The following is a 23145-nucleotide window of genomic DNA, read 5'->3' as shown; positions in this document are numbered from 1 at the left end:
AAGCGGGTAGAAGAAAACACATCTAACATCTCTTCCTATGCTATGCTTCTCTAGAAACCAAGAGTTGAAGTCAAATCACTGGAAATTTTAGTAGGGAAACCTGCAAACAGCCAGTGTCAAACTCAGAAACCTCATTTGCCAAAATAAATATGATAACAGTAAGCATTGTAGGGTACAATAATATAGTGTTTAAGGACATGATGGGCTCAGATTCTGGTTCTGCATACTAGATACCTCTCAGTGTTTATTTCCTTGTCTGAAAAATAGGGATAAGTATAGACTCCACCTCTTAGAAGTGTAATCAGACATAAATAAGACAATCTACATAAAGTACTCAGGACAATGTAAGCACTCAATAAAATGACAATTACTATTAACAATACCCCTGCTTACTGTGTGTCAGGCACCATATTCAGTGCTTTATCTGGGCTCCCTCTGTGAGGTACCCAACAAATCTGTTTATATAATAAGAGCCCCAGAGGATTCTGAGAACCAGCTAGATTTGGCAAACACTTCCATTCCACAAATCATATCAATTTGGTCACACCTTACCTAGTGCTTTGCAGATCTGTTTACACAGAATTTTCACAGGTATAACCTGGTACACAACTACTCTAAGATCTCAACTAACTCTTAATGAACTCTGGTCACCCTTCCCTACTTACTACTTCACCCTAGCATTTCTAGAGTACACACAACTGACAAATCAATTTCCTAATCAGTGTTTTCAAAAATGTAGTTCAGCTGGGTGCGGTGGCTCACGCCTACTATCCTAGCACTTTGGGAGGCCAAGGCAGGTGGATTGCTTGAGACCAGGAGCTCAAGACCAGCCTGGGCAACATGGCGAAACCCAGTCATTACCAAAAATACAAAACTTAGCTGGGCATGGTGGTATGTGCCTGTATTCCCAGCTACTCGGGAGGCTGAGGCATGAGAATTGCTTGAACCTGGGAAGCAGAGGTTGCAGTGAGCCGAGATTACACTACTACATTTCTGCACTCTAGCCTGGGCAACATAGTGAGACTGTCTCCAAAAAAAAAACAAACAGTAGTTCAGGTGTGACTGATGCTATGAGAAAGGATCTTAGGTGAGGTGTAGGCTTTTTTTTTTTTTTTTAAATAAGCACATATTTCCTAACAACCTTCTATTTTAAAAGATAACCTCTATTTTTATATAACAGCATGGACCCTGGAATCACATCACCTAAGATTCGTATGCTAGCTCTGCCGCTCACTAGTTTGTGATCTTGAGCAAGTTATTTAACCTCTATGTTTCCTAACTGTAAAATGGATTGATAAAGTACCTACAGTGCTTACCTCATAGGGTTGTTGTGAGAATTAAGTGCATTATTATATAAATGTAAAGAGCTTAGAATAAAGACGTGGCATGTAATAAGCATTATATAAGTATTAGCTATTATTGCTGTGTTATTTGTGGCAAAAGGTACTGGTTTTCCATTTACATATTTATTTAAAAGTTCTCTTTAAATTTACGTTAGGTTACAAAGTGAGTTGATTTTTAAAATAATATTGGTATGTAAGGTACAAGGATATAGGACAAATTGAGAGAGTGGTATATAAATAAAAACAAAAACTTAGGTAGGGGGAAAAGCTTGGAGGAAAATATGTTATTAAAAGCAAGGTGCCAGCCAGGCACGATGGCTCACGCCTGTAATCCCAGCACTCTGGGAGGCCAAGGCGGGTGGATCACCTGAGGTCAGGAGTTCGAGACCAGCCGGGCTAACATGGCGAAACCCCGTCTCTACTATAAATACAAAAATTAGCCAGGCGTGGTGGCATGCGCCTGTAATCCCAACTACTCGGGAGGCTAAGGTGGGAGAATCGCTTAAACCCGGGAGGCAGAGGTTGCCGTGAGCCGAGATCACGCCATTGCACTCCAGCCTGGGCAACAAGAGCTAAACTCCATCTCAAAAAAAAAACAAAACAAAAAACCAAAAGCAAGGTGCCAAAACAGTGTTATAGAAACCCTGAAGAAATAATTTCTCTTATCTGGGGCTCCATTTTCTTGTATGTAAAACTAAACGTTGAGCCCTGCTGGCTCTAGAACTCTGAGGTTTGCATATAATCTACTTTTCCCCTTGTTGTATTCACAACACTGTTTCCTCAATGGGTAAACACAAAGAAAGCACAGCCCTTGGAGATTAATCACTTGGGTGGGGGAAGATTTCTTAAAAGTTTATTGTAACAGAGCTTGGCATATAGTACATGTGCATCATGGCAGGGAAAAAAAAGCATCGTGAACAGAAGTCACGCAAAAAGCTCTCAATCAAAAGTAGGTATCAGGGAGGAGAACCATTTCTAAGCATAATCATGATTTTTGTAAAGCCTGGAAAATATAATTTCAAGTTGCTTCTGATTTAGTGCTAAGAAAATACAATAAACAAAACTAGGTACTCAGTCAAAGGTAATACATTGGTGCAGTTTCCCCTAAAAGCATGGTGACTCTAAAGCAAGCAAAAAGAAAGAAGATAGGAAAACAGAGTGCTTCTAGAGTTATCCCGGACCTGCATCAATCCAGGCAATCCAAACCAGTGGCGGCGGGTGAGGTCTCCATCTGCACTGAAATGTAACTAAAAGCCGCTTTCATGTTTATGCAGGTGCTTAACTCCATTGCTTATTGTCTGACTGTAGCCTTGCTTCCTGATTGCACATTTTCTCTAAAATTATGGTTGTGAGCCTATTATCAAACTACAACCCACTTCTCTGAAACAGTTTCCAGTGGCTCTTGATAAACTTTTCTCCAGCTTAACTGACCCACTAACAGCTCCCAGTAGAGGCTTCTTGTTTCCCACTGTCAGGCTTTTTATCATGTAATTCCTACTGCCTGGAATGTTCTGCCAATCCAGTCCATTCGCATTTCTGCAAGTCAAAATTCTATCATGTAATGGAGAGGCAATATAATGAGGTATTAGGATCACAGACTCTGTAGCTAGAGTGTCTGAACTCTTACTTGCTCCACCATGTACTAGCTGAGTGCTCTAGGAATACTACATAACCTCTGTGTGCCTCGGTTACCTCATCTGAAACAGGTGACAAAGTAACCCACCTAAAGGAGTTGTTGTCAAAATTAATGGGCTAATATACGAAAACGGCTTAGAGCAGTCCTGGCACATAGTAAAAGTGTCAGCTATTATGACAACAATAGCAACACAACAACTATTACTACACATCGTCAAGGCTCAGGTCAAATGGTGCCTCTCTACAAAGCACACCCTGAACTTTCTATCTGGAAGAAACCATTTTCTCCTCTGAATTCCTATTTTAACTGTCATCTCTCTCAGAACACTTCTGTCCATTTTCTATTATTCACACATATATTGTCTCCCATACCAGACTTTGAGTTAACTAAAAGCAAAATCCACTTCCGATAAGTCTCTTTATCATCTGCAGTTCCTAATATGATGCCCTGCTCATAATATCTACCCAAACTTTTGTGTGTATGGGTGGATATTTGGTCATGAGCAGGACACTTCTGCCAGCACACACAGCCTCAACCTTACCACAACATCTTCCAAAATCTTAGTAGGGCAAGGTCTGGAATGAAATTCAAAGTGTTCATCCTCTGATTTCTTCTTTGATTCTCGCTCCTGGATTCTTTTCTCAATTTCCAAATCAAAGCCAATAGGCTCGGTGGGTGGTTTCACAGGTGGTTTCTTGGGCAAGATGGGCCCACCTTCAAGTATTCTGGGATCAAGTTCACGTGCTTTGAATTTGTATCTGTAAGGTGAAAATTTAAATAACCACAAAAAAAAATTTTAATAAAATGAAAACTTCACAAACAAAGTAAGCCAACCACAAAGAACAGCAATCATTAAGATTATGCTCCCATTGACTGGACAACAGAATAAAATAAATAAAAACGAAAAACAATGGGCCAGGCACGGTGGCTCATGCCCGTAATCCCAGCACTTTGGGAAGCCAAGGTGAGCGGATAATTTGAGGTCAGGAGTTCAAGACCAGCCTGGCCAACATGGTGGCCATCTCTACTAAAAATACAAAAATTAGCTGGGCGTGGTGGTGCACACCTGTAATCCCAGCTACTAGGGAGGCTGAGGCAGGAGAATCTCTTGAACCCGGGAGGCGGAGGTTGCAGTGAGCTGGGAGGCACCACTGCACTCCAGCCTGAGCAACAAGAGCGAAACTCCATCTCAAAATAAATAAATAAAAAAGAATAAAAGAATAAAAGAAAAAATGATTACCCATCACACACAGTAAAATTTCAACTCTCCACAGCACTATCTTTACCTCTAGAAGAAAGAATAAATCAGACAGTCCTAACATCCCTACCACTTAAGAATTGAGGCTTCACTTCACAGAAGAAGCTCCCCCTCCTCAAAAGAAGCACAAAAAGGAATGGAAGAAGGATACAGGAAATAAACTCCAATGCTACGAATCACACTAAGTTTCCATTTCCCTCCACTAATAATAGCTGTAACAATCCCTTGGGGAGTCACAAAAGGGTGGGATCTACCTAACTTAACCTTAGAGGGCATTCCTTAATTGAAATCCTAAGTAAGTTCTTCTACTCCAACCTCTGGATTAGATTTTGTGTGTGCGTGCGTGTGTGTGTATGTGTGTATGTGCGAGACAGTCTCGCTTTGTCACCCAAGCTAGAGTATATTGGCGTGATCTTGGCTCACTGAAGCACTGACCTCCTGGGTTCTGTCTGCCCCCTAGTAGGTGGGACTACAGACGCATGCCACCATGCCCAACTATTTTTTTTTGTATTTTTTGTAGAGATGGGGTTTCACCATGTTGCCCAGGCTGGTCTCAAACTCCTGAACTCAAGTGATCCTCCTGCCTCGGCCTCCCAAGGTACTGGGATTACAGGTGTGAACCACCACACCCAGCCTGGATTCAATTTTTACCAGTTTATACTCCAGGACATCTCCATATTCCCACTATAGTCCTTAAATCATATAGGCAGGGGCGTAGCCTGCAGAGCCTACTACTCAAATGCCATAAATTTTTACAGAAAGAAAAATAGCAACTGTCACCCTTACAGAACTGAAAATAAAGTAGGCAGGTTCGTGGAACTCTTCCTCAGATACTACCAGTGGGACTTACTGTTGCAGTTTCTCGAGCTCCTCAGCCTCCAGCTCTGCTGTACTTTTGCAGGTCACAGGCCGTGCACGGTATTTGGTTTGCAGTACAGGAGTCTGTGGGTCTCTGCCAATCTTGGTCACAGAAGATTTGGAGGGTAACAGGTCTGTAAACAGAGATGACAGATGTTCATCTAGCTCCGCAAGACCCAGTTTACTTGTAAGTGCTAATTCACCTGTGTAGCTCAGAGAAGGATAAGCCAACCACAGAGTGGTGGGCCCACAAAAGTCAGCTCAGCTTACCTCGGTCAAACCAACCAACATTCAGTTATTTCTCCCCTATTCCTCTTTTATTGAGGAGTATGACTAAGGTAGCCTTTGGGTAAACTCTACTGTCATCTTCTGAACTGAAAATCCATCCATGTCTGATAGGTTCCTTATCACTGCACGGGCCTAGACTGACTTTCATTTTTTTTGAGACAGGGTCTCACTCTGTTGCCCAAGCTAGAGTGCAGGGGCATAACAGCTCACTACAAATTCAACCTCCCTGGACTCAGGTGATCTTCCCACCTCAGCCTCCCAAGCAGCTGGGATTACAGGCATGCACCACCATGAGCAGCTAATTTTTATATTCTTTGTAGAGACAGGGTTTCACTATGTTGCCCAGGCTGGTCTTGAACTACTGGGCTCAAGCAATCCACCCACCTCAGCCTCCCAAAGTGCTGGGATTATAGGTGTTAAGCCACTGTGCCTGGCAAGGCCTATACTTTCTATTGACAATGCCAATTATTTTGCTTGTTATTAACACAAAAAATTTTTGCTTATTCCAGCTTTAAGATATAAGGCCTTCCTGGCCGGGCGCAGTGGCTCACGCCTGTAATCCCAGCACTTTGGGAGGCCGAGGCGGGGGGATCACGAGGTCAGGAGATCGAGACCATCCTGGCTAACACGGTGAAATCCTGTCTCTATTAAAAATAAAAAAAATTAACCGGGCGTGGTGGCAGGCGCCTGTAGTCTCAGCTACTCGGGAGGCTGAGGCAGGAGAATGGCATGAACCCGGAAGGCGGAGCATGCAGTGAGCCAAGTGAGCCAAATGAGTGCCACTGCACTCTGGCCTGGGCGACAGAGCGAGACTCCGTCTCGAAAAAAAAAAAAAAAAAAAAAGGAAGAAGGATATAAGGCCTTCCTAAAGACCAAGTAAAGCCTGAACAGAATGGCTCAAACCTGTAATTCTAGCAATTTAGAAGGCCAAAGCAGGAGAACTGCTTGAGGCCAGGAGCTTAAGACCAGCCTGGGCAACATAATGAGACCCTGTCTCCTAAGAAAATATAAAAATTAGGTGAGCATGGTGGCATGCACCTATAGTCCCAATTACTTGGAAGGCTAAGGCAGGAGGATTGCTTGAGCCCAGGAGTTGGACACTGAAGTGAGCCATGATCATGCCACTGCACTCCAGCCTGGGTGACAGAGCAAGACCCTGTCTCTAAAAAGCAAAACAAGAAGGAAAATAAATAAATAAATAAATAAATAACAAAAGAAGACCAAGTGAAAACTCCCAATTTTATGAAATCAATATAAAAGCATCCAGACCACTTCTTACAGAAAATCAAATGGAGAAAGTTAAAAACTATGTTAAAGCATCAATATTAAGACACCACCACCACTCAATGAAAATATTAATTTACCTGGCCAGTGAAACCTTGTCAATTTTCATAACTAATATAGAATGAATCTTTCAATTTAGGTCTTGTCACATAACAGTGGTAGATCAAAACCAAATCTATTTTAGAAATAAGCCATGTTTCAAAGATACATGTAACAATTATTTAGCTGTAACTGTACAAAGTTTTAAATAAAAATTGCATAATATAATTTCTCTTTCCATTTGCCAGGACTAGTACTCTAAAAGCAGGACATATCAGACTCTGAGTCATATATTATTTGAAAAGTTATGCTTAATATTTAAATTTCCATTAGAATAAAGAAGAATATTTCATTATTTTCATACTATAAAATCTAACAAAATCATTTTGGCCACTAGAACATAATAACAACATTAAAAAACGCTGTACTTGGCCAGGCGCAGTGGCTCACACTTGTAATCACAGCATTTTGGGAGGTTGAGGTGGGCGGATCACTTGAGGCCAGGAGTTCAAGACCAGCCCGGCCAACACAGCAAAACTTGGTCTCTACTTAAAATACAAAAAGTAGCTGGGCATGGTGGCACACACCTGTAATCCCAGCTACTCGGGAAGCTGAGGCACAAGAATCTCTTGAACCCAAGAGGTGGACGTTGCAGTGAGTCAAGATCGCGCCACTGCACTCCAGCCTGGGTGATGACAGCCAGAACGAGACTCTGTCTCAAAAAAAATGCCTATGCAAGGATATAAAAAATTTAGAGATCCTCAAAGGTAAAACAACCACATTCTGCTTTATCCAGAATACTATCCCTATACTCCCAACAACTATTTAATACCACCTCCACCCTTCAGATTTCATCTTTCTTCTTGTAGAAATTATTTCCATAAAGATAGAAACTATTAAGTTAGAATCCACTCATCTGCTCACCACCAAATCTACAAACTCCTCCAGTATTTGCACCCATTCCTCCCACTCTTCCATCCTCCTTTTAAAGAATACTCACTCCACCTGTGCTAAGTATCCCTCTAATACCTGCCTGCTCAAGGACTTAATCCATTAGTTATCTCCCCTCTCTCGTACCTTCAGCTTCTTTATCTCTGACGAGACTTCTCAACATTCAGACATGCTCTCCCTGTCTCCCACCTCCTTTGACTCTTGCATCTCCCCCCTCCTCAAAAGCCCTTGCCATAATTTGTAGTGACCTATTTATCTCTAATGACAGTTTAAGAATGCAAAGAACTAATTAATTTATCTCTAATGACAGAGATAAATAGGTCACTACAAATTATGGTAAAGGCTTTTGAAATTTGATGTCAGAAACTTGAAGTCGAGTTTTGAAACTTGAATTAGAAACTTGATGTTGAGTAGCACCAAGTCCATTTTATTTACCTCTATACACCTAACACAGTGTGCCTGGTTAGTAGTAGTAAAAATTTTGGTGGACCACTGAATAAAAAGTACATAGCCTTGAATGAAATGAAATGCCTTCATTTTCTATAGGTAACTAAATGCAATGTGACACTTTGACACATGGCAAAAATGTCCATTAAGGATGTGTAATGACATCTCAGGTTACCTTAATTCATTCCCCTTGGCCAATTATTGATGAGGAGGATCAAGATGGTTGATGGGTACAAGACAGATAGCTCGGTGGTTTGAAAAATTCTGAAGGATACATTTGTTGTCTGCATAGTCACACGCCATACTTTAATCGAAAAACTAGGATTTCAGCTAAAGACAAATCTGTGCCTAAGATGTAAGCAGAGGGAATATAGGAGAGGTTCCATCCAACTGTGATACTGGTAGGAAACTTACTAATATCATCCTTCTTGCTCCTCAAATGATATCTGTTAGGGGTTCGTTTATGGAAGTCTTCAACTTGCTGTGCAAGGGGCACATATGTAGAAACTGTTTCATCAAATGTTCTTTTCTTTCCTTGGGACAGGTTGAAAGGCTTAACAACGGTACATCCCTTAGTCACTCGGGCCTGTAAAGAGAAAAGTTGTTCCCCAAATGAAATGTCACGGAAGAGCTCACATCTACCATAAGCCACATATTCGGCACAGAGGATCAATAAAAAAGGCCTGTGTAAAACCAAGATTATTATTCTGAAGTTTGTCAGTCCTTGAGCAAGGGTTATAACTACTCTATTCTCATTAAAAAAAATTAAAAAAGGAAGAAAGGATCTAGCACTTAACAAATCTTATGTTCTGGAATAGTACATAGGTAATTTTTCCCCAACCATGTCAATGTTTTGAAGGAATCCAGAGTAAGCTATCTTAGAATTGAAGACAAAAAGCGCTGCAAAGGAATCTCACCCTCAACTCCACTTAAAAAAAAAAAAATTGATTGGGCCTCTGGGTCTGCATCAGGTCAGGCAGCTTCCTGAATCAGTGGAATCTCTCCATACATCCCCTAAAGTGACTGATGAAGAAGCCTATTCCTATTCCTTGGACCAGTAATTTTGATAAAACTGGTCTCTAATTGGAAGCAAAACCCTTCAAGGACCTATATCTCAAAGAAAGAAGCATAACCTCAGGGTTTAAGAACGCAAATAACTAATTTCAAAAAATGATGATACTGACTACAAATGCAAGTGGAGATTGCTCTGGTAACAAAACTGCATGAGATTTGACTGGTCTGCCCCAACCCTATTTTTCCTATAAGATCTGTTATATTGGCCAGGCGTGATGGCTCACACTTGTAATCCCAGCACTTTGGGAGGCTGAGGCAGGTGGATCGCCTGAGGTCAGGAGTTTGAGACCAGCCTGGCTAACAGGGGGATACCCTGTCTCTACAAAAAATACAAAAATTAGCTGGGCGTGGTGGCAGGCGCCTGTAATCACAGCTACTTGGGAGGCTGAGGCAGGAGAATCACTTGAACCCGGGAGGCGGAGGTTGCAGTGTGCCGAAATCGCGCCATTGCACTCCAGCCTGGGCGACAAAAGTGAAACTCCATCTCAAAAAAAAAAAAAAGATCTGTTATATTTTACACATCTTTATAGAAACAAGGTTTTTTTAATCAATTATACTATTATAAACAGTGACCACAAATGCTACACGTAAAATCCTAAATGAATATTAGTAACAGAAATGTTCATTTAGTCCATCAACTTACAGGAGATGAAGGATGCTTTCGTAGTTCAGATGTAAAGTTCACTTCCTTATATTCCTCCTGGTTCTTAGGATGTTGTTTGATTCGCTCATCTGTGCGGAAGTGGAAGTCAATTGATTTGGTGACCTGGCTCACTGATTTCTTCACAGGTTGCCCTGAGAGATGAACACAGTAAAACACACAGACAACATTAAGATAGGGAACACCAGTAAATCCCCTTTACTCCAGTCCTTTTGCTATTTCTGTCACCATGGATCTAACTTTGCTCACTATCTACGTGTAACCCAAAACTTTAAGTAGTCCTCAGGGACACTAATATATGTGTCATATTCACTGAGTACTATTAGGTTTGAGGCCTTTCAGTCAGATGCAAACTAAAAAAAATAGTAGCACAGGGTAGAAGAATCCCATCTCCCAGGTGTGGTCATAGCTATGGAGAAAAAGAATAACTGGAATACTTTTGATAAGAAAAGCTATGGATTGACTTTGAAAGCACAGTTAACTCAGCATTTCTAAGAGGAAAATCCTATAAACTCCAGGGGTGCTTTTTCAATCCAGTAAGGACAGCTTTATAGTGATGACTCCACCAGTAACAACTCTATGCCCGAGCAAAGTAGAACTGTGACCCCTTCAGCTCTCTCAGTCATACTTTTCCTGCATAGGTGAATTGGATTTGACTCAGTTTTCTTTTCCTTTGCCTTTAGAAAAAAATAGGAAAACAACAACAAACTGGCCTGCCCAGTTACTTTATCTTCTGTCTCAATCCAAGTTCCTTTTTTTCCCTAAGACCAAGAACAGACTTTTAAGAAAGTACCAGTGGGCCGGGCACGGTGGCTCATGCCTGTAATCCCAGCACTCGGGGAGGCTGAGGTGGGTGGATCACCTGAGGCCAGGAGTTCGAGACCAGCCTAGCCAACATGATGAAATCCCATCTCTACTAAAACTACAAAGAATTAGCCAGACGTGGTGGTGGACCCCTGTAATCCCAGCTACTCAGGAGGCTGAAACAGGAGAATTGCTTGAACCCAGGAGGCGGAGGTTGTGTTGAGCCGAGATCGCGCCACTGCACTCCAGCCTGGGCAAGAAGAGCAAAACTCTGTCTCAAAAAAAAAAAAAAAAAAAGTACCAATATATGTAAAGTACCAATATATGTAAAAAGTGCTAATAAACACATCTTTTTTATGCTGACTACTAAATAAGAAAGCCTTTTTATTTACTTTAGAGACGTCAAAAACACCTACCAAGAGTGTAAGAACCACCCCTCATGAATCAGACTCAACCATAGCCAAGCTCACCTATTCCAGCCAGAGCAAGTTTCTTGAATTCTTCATTCTTTTTCCGCATCTCCACCACCTCTTGCTGCATTTTCATACTCTTCTCCAGCTCTTGCTCCTCAGTACTTTTTAGGACCTTCTGCCTAAAGAGAAAATCAGTAAATGAGAAGAGAGGAGAGGAGAAAGGCGCTCAGTGACTCAAAAGAATCTACAGACATTATATAATATTTTTAACCTGTGATAAAATAATCATCAAAACCAAAAAAATCATCTAATAAATAGATGCTAACTTAATTAGATAACACCATGAAAATAAATAAAAATGCACACTTTGGCCAGGCGTGGTGGCTCATGTCTATAATCCCAGCACTTTGGGAGGCCAAGGTGGGCAGATCACCTGAGGTGAGGAGTTCAAGACCATCCTGGCCAACATGGTAAAATCCTGTCTCTACTACAAATACAAAAATTAGGCAGGTGTGGTGGCACACGCCTGCAATTCTAGCTACTGGGAAGGCTGAGGCAGGAGAATCGCTTGAACCTGGGAGGTGGAGGTTGCAGGGAGCCAAGATCACACCACTGCACTCCAGCCTGGCCACAGAGCGAGACTCCATCTCAAAAAAAAAAAAAAATAAAGACAAGAAAATGCACACTTTATACCAAAATACTGAAAAAATTTCAGAAGAAAATAACTAAAATAGATTAGAATATATTACAAAATATCCATAAATATGATCATGAACGATGAGATTGGACTGGGTGCAGTGGCTCATGCCTGTAACCCAGCACTTTGGGAGGCCGAGGCAGGTGGATGACCTGAGGTCAGGAGTTCGAGACCAACCTGGCCAACATGGTGAAACCCCATCTTACTAAAAATACAAAAATTAGCCAGATGTAGTGGCAGGCACCTGTAATTCCAGCTACTCGGGAGGCTGAGGCAGGAGAATTGCTAGAACCCGGGAGGTGGAGGTTGCAGTGAGCTAAGATCGCGCCACTGTACTCCAGCCTGGGCAACAGAGTGAGACTCCATCTCCAAAAACAACAACAGCAACAACAACAAAAAAGATTAGGTTGTAAGCCACAAGAAAAACTAAAAGACTAGTTGAAGCCTAGTGCAGTGGCACGCCCTTGTAATCCCAGCTACTTGGAAGGCTGAGGCAAAAACACTGCTTGAGCCCAAGAGTTCAAGACCAGCCTAGGCAACACAGCAAGGCCCTGTCTCAAAAACAAAAACTAAAAAAGACCAGTAGAATGAGGAAAATATCTACAACCTAGGGTTAATACACATAAAATACATGTAACAGAGGGAACAAACTCAGAAGTAAAGCCGACTAAATCCCAACCCTGTCATTTCATTTGCCGCCTATAATGATCTTGAGAAAACTATTTAACTTCCCTGAGCCTCAGTTTTCTCCACTGTGAAATGAGAGTGTAAATACTCATGTTCATATTCTATTTATGACTGTTCAATCAGATGATGTTTCTGAAGTGCTTGACACATGGTAACATTCAATACAGAGTATCCATTCTCAGTAAGGAAAATATCACCAAGGACACTTATAGGCAAATAAGGTTACCAATAAGAAAAAAAATAAAAAGGAAACAGATAATTCACCCAAGAGGAAATATGGAAAAATGTTTACAATAGTAGCAGTAATACAATCTTGTCAGCAAATACATAAAAATTAAAATAATTTGATGTTGGGGTTGGGGGAAATGGGGAGATGATGATTAAAGAGTACAACAAATCTCAGACAAGAGGAAAAAGATTTTTCTTTTGATCTACTGCACAGGGTGGAGGATATCATTAATAATAGTAATACACTAAGAGAATAAATTCCAGCCAGGCGCAGTGGCTCATGCCTGTAATCCCAGCACTTTGGGAGGCTTAGGCAGGTGGATCACCTGTCAGGAGTTTGAGACCAGCCTGGCCAACATGGTAAAACCCCATCTCTACTAAACATACAAAAATTAGCTGGGTATGGTGGCAAGTGCCGGTAATCCCAGCTACTCGGGAGGCTGAGGCAGGAGAATCACTTGAACACGGGAAGTGGAGGTTGCAGTAAGCTGAGATCCCACCACTGCACTCCAGCCTAAACAACAAGAGAGAAACTCCATCTCAAAAAAAAAAAAAAAAATCCAAATATTCTCACTACAAAAAGTGATAAGTATTTGAGGTGACAGATATGTTAATTAGCTAGATTTAATTATTCCAAATTGTAGTCATGAATCATAACATCACTTTGTACTGTATAAATACATACAACTATAAATTATCAATTTACAATTAAATTTTTAAAATAATAATTTGATGCCATCTATATGAATTTAAAAAACCGAAACAATTTTAAAAGTTAATAAACAATGCAGATGAGATAATAAGAAAATAAAAATATTCATTTAAAACCAATGGCACTTCAGGCCAGGCATGGTGGCTCACACCTAAACCCAGCACTTTGGGAGGCTGAGGCGGGCAGATCACTTGAGGTCACGAGTTCGAGACCAGCCTGGCTAACATCAGGAAACCCCATCTCTACTAAAAATACAAAAATTAGCCGGGGCCAGGCATGGTGGCTCACACCTGTAATCCCAGCACTTTGGGAGGCTGAGGCAGACAGATCCCTTGAGGTCAGGAATTCAAGACCAGCCTGGCCAACATGGTGAAACTCCATCTCTACTAAAAATAAAAAATGAGCCAGGTGTGGTGGCAGGTGCCTGTAATCCCAGCCACATGGGAGACTGAGGCAGGAGAATTGTTTGAACGTGGGAGGCAGAGGTTGCAGTGAGCCAAAATCGCGCCACTGCATTCCAGCCTGGGTGAAGAGCGAGACTCCGTCTCACAAAAAAAAAAAAAAAAATATATTAGCCAGGCGTGGTGATGCATGCCTATAATCCCAGCTACTCAGGAGGCTGAGGTAGGAGAATCACCTGAATCCAGGAGGTGGAGGTTGCAGTGAGCCAAGGTTGCGCCACTGTACTCCAACCTGGGTGACAGAGTGAGACTCCACCTCAAAAAAAAAAAAAAAAAAAAAAAAAAGACCAATGGCACCATAAATTGGTACTTCCATTTCAGAAGTAAAATTAGCAATAAATATCAACACTGACAAAACTGGTCATATCCTGTGGGGAATTTCTCCTTCCTTATTCTGAGGAGATCACTCAAAGAAATGGTTCTGCCTATAAAGTTGTTGACTGAGTACTTATAATCATGAAAAGCTGGAAACTACATTTTCAACAGAAAATAGTTAAATACAATTTGATAGAATATTAACAATCTATCAAAAAAGGATAAATGTGGAAATTTTGTAGCAGCACAGAAATAAAATCTGAAATAATCTCATGGCAAGTCAATAAAGCAGAACCCAAGGTTTTGTACTAACTGATTGTGAAAATATGTACGCGGGCTTGGGTAAAACCCAGCAGGGACGTTGGAAAAATAAAAAATGTTCAATTTACGTGGTAAGAACCATTGCTAACTTTTTCCTTTTATATTTCTTTTAAATTTGCTTCAACAGTATATTTTTCTGACTGTTCAAGATCTGAGCACCAGCCAGCACTGTGGCTCACATCTGTAATCCCAGCACTTTGGGAGACCAAGGCAGGAGGACTGTTTGAGGCCAGGAGTTTGAGAGCCTGGGCAACATAGCGAAATCCCATCTCTACAAAAACATGTAAAAGTTAGCCAGGTAGGCTGGGCACAATGGCTCACACCTGTAATCCCAGCACTGTGGGAGACCAAGGCGGGCAGATCACTTGAAGTCAGGAATTCGAGACCAGCCTGGCCAACATGGTGAAACCCCATCTCTACTAAAAATACAAAAATTAGCCGGGTATGGTGGTGCACACCTGTAATCCGGGCTACTTGGGAGGCTGAGGTAGGAGAATTGTTTGAACTCGGGAGGCGGAGGTTGCAGTAAGCCAAGATCGTGCTACTGCACTCCAGCCTGGGAAACAGAGTGAGCCTCTGTCTCAAAAAAAAAAAAAAAAAAAAAAAAAAAAAATTTAGCCAGGCATGATAGTGCATGCCTGTAGTCCCAGCTACTTGCGAGGCTGAGGTGGGAGGATCACATAAGCCCAGGAGGTCAAGGATGCAGTGAGCCATGATTGCACCACTGCACATCAACCTAGGCAACAGAATGAGGCCCTGTCTTTAAAATTAATTAATTAAATAAAAATTTAAAAATCTGAGCACCCATCAGGACACATGTAACAATTCACCTCACCATGGTCAAAGCTTCAGGAGTTTGCCAACCTCCAGATACACCAAACAGATTGTAGATGTAAATCTGTAATTTTATACCATTCACTCTAAAGTTTAAATTCAGAAAAGAAACTTACTTTGCAGGTGGCATACAAGGCACAGTATGTCTACCCTTGGCTTTCTCTGGAGAAGATGCATTCTTTTCAGAAGTATCTCGATGAGCACTGCCTTCTTCCTCTGGCTTCTTTTTGTTAGAACTTGAGTTCAAAAGGACAAAAAATATGTTTTCAATTCCCTGAAGCATAGCCTGTACCCTCCTCCCCAAATCTACTGCATATGGATTAAATTTTCTCATTCTATAGGATAACAAGCATGCTTCCACCACATGATTCTTCCAATAGTATCATTAGATCATATATATTAATGGCTTCAATGAGTAAACTTTGAGAAAGCCAACCGCTATCAAGATAAGAGTTATCTAGCGGTGGTTTGGAAGAGTAAGGAGGGACTCTAACTGCTCACCATCAAATGATCAAATGGCAGAGTTAATTGCCATCCCAATCTATTCTGTCTCTTTCTTATTAATAAAACCCCAATTTCGGGAGGAGCAGCAACGCACTAAGCTACAAGTAAGTATTGTACTTGCCTCAACAGCCTCTACTGCAACTAGGGAATCCAACTGACACAAGTCTAGGCAAATGAAATAAAATTTAAGGGTTGGTGGGAAAGACTTAAGTTTCCTGATATAGATGCTACCCTTTTTCCTTTACTGTACTCTTCTTCTTCTCTTAAACATAAATATAACACCTAGAGATACACCAGCCATCTTGCGCCAGTGAGACAACACGCAAAAGAAAAAAGCTAAGAAACACAGAGCAGCATCTTGAAGAACAAGTATGAAAAAAAAAAAAAAAAAGCTAAAAATCAGCCACTGAACCAAAGCCAGCAGCAAACTACTTTTAGACCTCTGTGAAACAAATAATTCATTATTCTTTAAACCACTCCCGTTGAAGACTATTACTTGCAGCAAAATACATTAATAAAAATATGAACAAACATCATGTATGCAGCTTGTTATTAACCGTAAAAACAAAAAGAGGTAAAACCTATGCCAACTAAGATGTGAGTGCCCTCCAGGATACATGTAACAATTCACCTCACCATGGTCACAGTTTTAGGCATTTCTCAAGCTTGAGGTGCACCAAACATATTACAGATGTACCATTTTTAATTTTATTCTATTCAATCTAAAGTGTAAATTCAGAAAAGAAACTTACAAGTGGTATACACGGTACAATATGTCTGCCCTTGGCACTAAGAAGTTGTGGCTACTCACACTTTCATTTTCTTAGAGGGTAGAATTTCATCGATGATTACAGGAGTGGCACATCTCTTGGCTTTCATTTTTACATTATGCTTTTCTTTCTGTTTCAAATCCTTCTGAGCAGAAAGCCTAAGAGATCTTCTATGGTAGAGAAATTGACAAAATATATAATAAATATATATACTACAGATATCCAAATGTTCCTGAGAAATGTGAAAGGATGTCAAACTACAAAGGGCAATAAAATGGAGTGCTATTATCTCTACTCTAAAAATGTAATCTCTCTTGTTGATAGTTTTTGAAATTCAACCATAACATTTTAGTTCTTAAATACACCAGTGTCTATAAATGTGACCTCAATAAAATGATTAAAAAGAAAAACTTGGCTGGGCATGGTGGCTCATGCTTGTCATCCTAGCACTTTGGAAAGCTGCGGCAGGAGGACTGCTTGAGGCCAGCAGTTCAGACCAGCATGGGCAACATATCAAGACCCTGTCTCTATAAAAAATTTTTAAAAAATTAGCCCTACGTGGTGGTGCGCATCTGCGGTGCTAGATACTTAGGAAGCTGGGGTGGAAGAATCACACGAGCCCAGGAGGTCAAGGTTGCAGTAAGCCATGAGCGTGCCACTGCATGCCAGCCTGGGCAACAGAGGAAGACTCTGTCTAAAAATAAATAAATCAATAAGATGAATACAAAACAAAGAGCATAATGACAGATCTAATACATACCAAAAAGTGCACAAAACAAAAATACTTAAATGACTACAAAGTGGAAGACCTTATGAAATCACCACCTAGGCCAAGATACAGAACACTGACAACCACTGCTATCTTGATTTTAAGAGTGATCATTAGATAGGCCAGGCGCAGTGGCTCACGCCTGTAATCCCAGCACTTTGGGAGGCCGAGGCAGGCGGATCATGAGGTCAGGAGATCGAGACCATCCTGGCTAACATGGTGAAACCCCGTCTCTACTAAAAATACCAAAAAAGAAATTAGTCAGTCCTGGCAGCGGGCGCCCGTACTCCCAGCTACTCGAGAGGCTGAGGCAGGAAAATGGCATGAACCCGGGAGGCGGAGCTTGCAGTGAGCCGAGATCGCACCACTGCACTCCGGCCTGGGCGACAGAGCGAGACTCCGCCTCGAAATAAAAAAAAAAAAAAAAAAAAAAAGAGTGCTCATTAGATAATTTCCTTATTGTTTTACCAAATAAGCACGTATAACGTAAACATGGTATGTTAGTTTTGAAGAAAAACAAAAAATTTTGTATAATGTAACCAGACTACTACAAGTATTCTTTTCTGTCTGGCTTATCTCACTCAACTTTATGTATGTGAGATTCAACCACATCAATTCACACAGCTCTAATTCACTGACTTTCATTGCTGTATAATATTCATTGTAGGGATGTGCAACTATTTATTCAGTCTACTGTTGATGGGTTATCTCCTCATTTTAACTATTCTAAAAAAAATAAGATTGCTGGGTCATAGGAAATTAATGTGCTTTTCTCTGATGATCAGTGAAACCGAGTACATTTTCACATGTTTATCGGCCATTTGGTTGTCCCTTTTCATAAGTGCTAGTTCAAGTCATTTGCCTGTTTTCTACTGGCTTGTCAATTCTTTACTAATTGATTTGTAATTCTTTGTATACTCTGAATATAAGCCCTTTGTAGGATTCATGGGTTACAAATAGTTTCTCCTACTCTAGGGGTTGGCTTTTCATCTCTTTATCTTTTAATTAGATAAATGTGCCTGAATTTATCAACCTCTTCCACCCCCATTATGGTCAGTGCTTTTCTGTGTGTGTCCTGTTTAAGAAATCTTTCCGGCCGAGCACAATGGCTCACGCCTGTAATCCCAGCACTTTGGGAGGCCACAGTGGGCGGATCACAAGGTCAGGAGATTGAGACCATCCTGGCTAACACGGTGAAACCCCGTCTCTACTAAAAATACAAAAAAAAAAATTAGCCGCGCATAGTGGCGGGCGCCTGTAGTCTCAGCTACGCAGGAGGCTGAGGCAGGAGAATCACTTGAACCCGGGAGGTGGAGGTTGCAGTGAGCCAAGATCGGCCACTGCACTCCAGCCTGGGCGACAGAGTGAGACTCGTCTGAAAAAAAAAAAGGATGGCACGTGTCGGGCATGGTGGCTCACGCCTGTAATCTCAGCACTCTGGGAGGCATAGGTGGGCAGATTGCTTGAGCTCAAGAGATCAAGACCAGCCTGGACAACATGGCAAGACCCTATCTCTACAAAAAATACGAAAATTAGCTGGCCACCTAGTGCCCTGCACCTGTAGTCTCTGCTACTCGGGAGGCTAAGGCAGAAGGATTGCTTACACCTGAGAGGTCGAGGCTGCAGTGAGCCAAGATCATGCCATTGCACTCCAACCTGGGCAAGAGAGCAAGACCCTGTCTCAAAAAAAAAAAAAAAAAAAAAAGATGAAATTTTTGAGGCAAAATTTCAGAAGCAAGAAAACCACAGAGAGGGTAAACACTAAACTCTGATTATAAACTCTACTATGGCCTGGGTGCAGTGGCTCACGCCTGTAATCCTAACACTTTGGGAGGCAGAGGCTGGTGGATTGCTTAAGCTCGAGTTCGTGACCAGCCTAGGCAACATTGTAAAACCTTGTCTGTACAAGAAATACAAAAATATTAGCTGAGCACAGTGGCTTGTGCTTGTAGTCCCAGCTACTCAGGAGGTTGAGGTGGGAAGACTGCTTGAGCACAGGAGGTTGTGGCTACAGTGAGCCATGATCATGCCATTGCACTCCAGCCTGGGCGACTGAGCAAGACTCTGTCTCAAAAATAAATAAAATAAAAATTTGTCTATTGGCTGGATGCAGTGGTTTATGCCTGTATAGTCTCAGCACTTTGGGAGGCTGAGGCAGGAGGATCACTTGAACCCAGGAGTTCGAGTCTGCAGTGAACTATGTGCCACTGCACTCCAGCTCCAGCCTGGGTGACAGAACAAGACCCTGTCTCAAAAAAAAAAAAAGAAAAAGAAAGCTAAAGTAATACAGAAGAACAAAGATATTTGACATCAGGAAGATGTAACAATTATATCCATACAAGGCCTTTGGAAACAGACTGATAAGAGTTTGAATCTTGGCTCTGAAATAAACTTGCCTTAAGCAAGCAACTTAGTATCTCTGAGCCCTTATCTATAAATTAATTAAGCATATTACCTACAACTCATAAATGTTATACGGATTTTTTTAAATTTATAAAATTTAAATTTTTTTATATTTTTTAAATTTATGGGTTCAACCACACGAACCCATATTATGAGGATTTTAAAAGGTAACATAGCTGGGCGCAGTAGCTCACGCCTGTAATCCTAGCAGTTTGGGAGGCTGAGGTGGGTGGGTCACCTGAGGTCAGGAGTTTGAGACCAGCCTGGCCAAGATGGCAAAACCCTGTCTCTACTAAAAATACAAAAATTAGCCAGGTGTGGTGGCAGGTGCCTATAATCCCAGCTACTCGGGAGGCTGAGGCAGGAGAATTGCTTGAACACAGTGGGGCAGAGGTTGCAGTGAGCCAAGATCGTGCCACTTCACTCCAGCCTGGGCAAAAGAGCGAAACTCTGTCTCAAAAAAAAAAAAAAAAAGGTAACATAAAGGCGTCCATAAACACAGTATAGACACATAATAGATGTTCTGTCCAGTAACTATCCTTTGAACATTATTATCATAACCACCACTTTGAGATTCCAAACAGTCTTACCTCTGAGGCTGGGCTGGAGTTTTTCTTGATATGGCTGCCTCAACTTCCAGGGAAGAACAAGCGTTTGACGGAATGGATTGTTCCACAAGATTTTCTTTTTCTGCCTCTTTGTAGTAAGTGTTGTCAACTGCGGAAGACCAAAAGCTAGTCAGCACTCAAATCCCAAGGAAAATAATTGGAGATGAGCCACACACACACACACACACACACACACACACACACTAAGCCACAGAATCCTTAGTTTCAGTTAAATCTTATACAGAAGACCAGTTTATAAAAGCTACTTTGGTTGAAACAGAAATGATGTATCCGGGGCCTGCCTATTTGCCAGCCTAAGGTACTACCTTTAAAAAAAGCATCCCAAACACAATCTCATGACATTTCAGGACACTGGTAAAGATAAAATTCTGAAAGCTTCCATAAAGAAGAAAAAAAAATCACTTACAAAGTAAGGAAAATTAGATAAGCACTGAATTTTTCATCAGCAATACATAAAAATAGAAGATAAAGGAACAATGTCTTTAGAGTAGTGATAAAAAATAATTTGCAATCTACAATGCTGTATTAAGATAAACTTTCAATTGTATATGAAAGTGGAACAATGCCATTTTCAAATATGTGAGAACTCAAAGTTTTCATCTCCTGCACTAATTTAAGAAAGTTTCCTGAGGATGCACTCCCACATAATGAAGGAGTATATCCAGAAGGAAGTTATAAGGACCAGGAAACAAGGCAGCAAAGATAGTAAAAATAATAATGCTCTCCCAAAAAAGCAGTAATAACTTCCAAGGATCATTGTCCAATATGAAGCAAGATAAAGTGTGGCAGAAATTTAAGAAATTGATAAAGTTTAAAGAAAAGCAAAACCACTGATCTCTTGATGTCAGAATCATCTTTACGTGGCTCAGGGGTTGTGACAATATAACCAAAGATAGCCAAAGAGAACCAAGAAGGGATGCAACTGCATCACAGTTACTGATCTGGCATTGAACAATATTTATATAATCATAACATTGTAAATACTGCTGATATAATCATACTATCAGGCATTATGAATGTAACCACAGCACAAGTTAAAATAGTGAGTTAAAACAGCTACTGGGAAGACTGAGGCGGGAAGATCACTTGAGCCCAGGATTTTGAGACCAGCTTGGGCAACACAGTGAGATCCCACCTGTAAAACAAAATATAAAAACAAACAACAACAACAACAACAAAACCAATAAGAGTTTGAGAAAAAGGACAGGGGGTAGGGATGGGAAGAGGAAGGGATTATTTTAACATAAACTCTTAAGTATTGTGATGTTACCATGGCCATGTTTTACTTTGATAAACTTTTCTTTTTTTTTTTTGCTTTTCGACATTATATAAATACAGATGGCGGTCTCACTATATTGCCCAGGCTGGTCTCAAACTCCTGGGCTCAATCAATCCTCTCATCTTGGCCTCCCAAAGTATTGGGATTACAGGCATGAACTACAAGCCCAGCCTTGATAAACATTTTTAACGCAATAGAAAAAAAGTGCTATGGGAACACTGAGAAAGTTAGCCAGACATGGTGGAATGTGCCTGTAGTCCCAGTTACTCAGGAGGCTAAGGCAAGAGGATCACTTGAGCCCAGGAGGTCAAGGCTGCAGGGAGCTGTGATCATGCCACTGCTCTATAGATGGGGTGACACACTGATACCCTGTCTGCAAAAAAAAAAACAAAAACAAAAAAACAAAACAGAATAAGAAACAAGTAAAGCCTTCATGGAAGAAACAGCACTTAATCACATAGCATATGAACTGACTCCTGATAAAGAAATTAAACTGCAACAAGATGACAGGGAAGAAAAGATAGGCCACGAAAACATAGTTTAGGCATTATTCATTTCAGAGAACAATCATTTGGTTCATCTCCTAAAGAAATATTTTTGGGGCAGAGAGACTCACACAAACACACAAAATAATAGCATAGCATGTCAAGGCTAAAATAGATGCATTTATTCCAATTAAAATGCAGCAACAATAATATTAAATAATAAAGCGAGACCCAATTATATGCTGTCTACAAAAAATGCACTTTACATATAGACATATCATGCTAAAACCAATCAAAAGAAAACTGGAGTGGCTATATTAATACCAGGCAAAGTAGGTTTCAGAGCACAGAATTTCAATGGGGATAAAGAAGATCATTTCAAACTGTTAAAGTGGGGCCAGGCACGGTGGCTCAACCTGTAATCCCAGAACTTTGGAAGGCTGAGGTGGGTGGAGCCCTTGAGCCCAGGAGTTCAAAACCAGCCTAGGCAACATGGCAAAATCCTGTCTCTACAAAAAATACAAAAACTAGCTGGGCATGGTAGTGGCATCTGTGGTCCCAGCTACTCAAGAGGCTGAGGTAAGAGGATCACCTGTGCCCAGGAGGTAGAGGCTGCAGTGAGGCGTGATTGATCCACTGCAGTCCAGCCTGGGTGACAGAATGAGACCCTGTCTCAAAAATATATACATATATACGTATACGTACATATATATACGTATACGTACATATGTACGTATACGTATATACGTATACGTACATATATACGTATACATATATATGCTTGTGTGTATATACATATGTGTGTGTATGTGTGTGTATATATATGTATATAATTTTTTGTTTGTTTTTGAGATGGAGTCTTGCTCTATCGCCCAGGCTGGAGTACAGTGGCATGATCTTGGCTCACTGCAACCTCCGCCTCCCAGGTTTCAGCGATTCTCCTACCTCAGCCTCCCAAGTAGCTGGGACTACAGGTGCACACCACCACACCCGGC

At 41.1% G+C, this 23145-nt stretch overlaps 1 protein-coding gene across 11 annotated transcripts in view; it reads right to left on the bottom strand.

Annotated features, from left to right (window-relative positions):
• Positions 1–23145, bottom strand: part of TPX2 (TPX2 microtubule nucleation factor) — a 63099-nt gene that overhangs the window by 14314 nt on the left and 25640 nt on the right. For all 11 annotated transcript variants that reach the window (XM_009233466.3, XM_009233467.4, XM_009233469.4 and 8 more), the window contains 8 exon segments: positions 20348–20474; positions 16627–16755; positions 15428–15547; positions 11114–11235; positions 9822–9973; positions 8519–8690; positions 5088–5229; positions 3521–3737 (listed from right to left, as the gene is read on the bottom strand). In XM_009233466.3, coding sequence (XP_009231741.1) covers positions 3521–3737; positions 5088–5229; positions 8519–8690; positions 9822–9973; positions 11114–11235; positions 15428–15547; positions 16627–16755; positions 20348–20474 — 1181 coding nt within the window.

The sequence above is a fragment of the Pongo abelii genome, chromosome 21 (genome assembly GCF_028885655.2).
Source record: "Pongo abelii isolate AG06213 chromosome 21, NHGRI_mPonAbe1-v2.0_pri, whole genome shotgun sequence".
In the NCBI taxonomy this organism is placed as follows: Eukaryota; Metazoa; Chordata; class Mammalia; order Primates; family Hominidae; genus Pongo; species Pongo abelii.
This window is presented reverse-complemented; position numbering and strand designations above follow the sequence as displayed.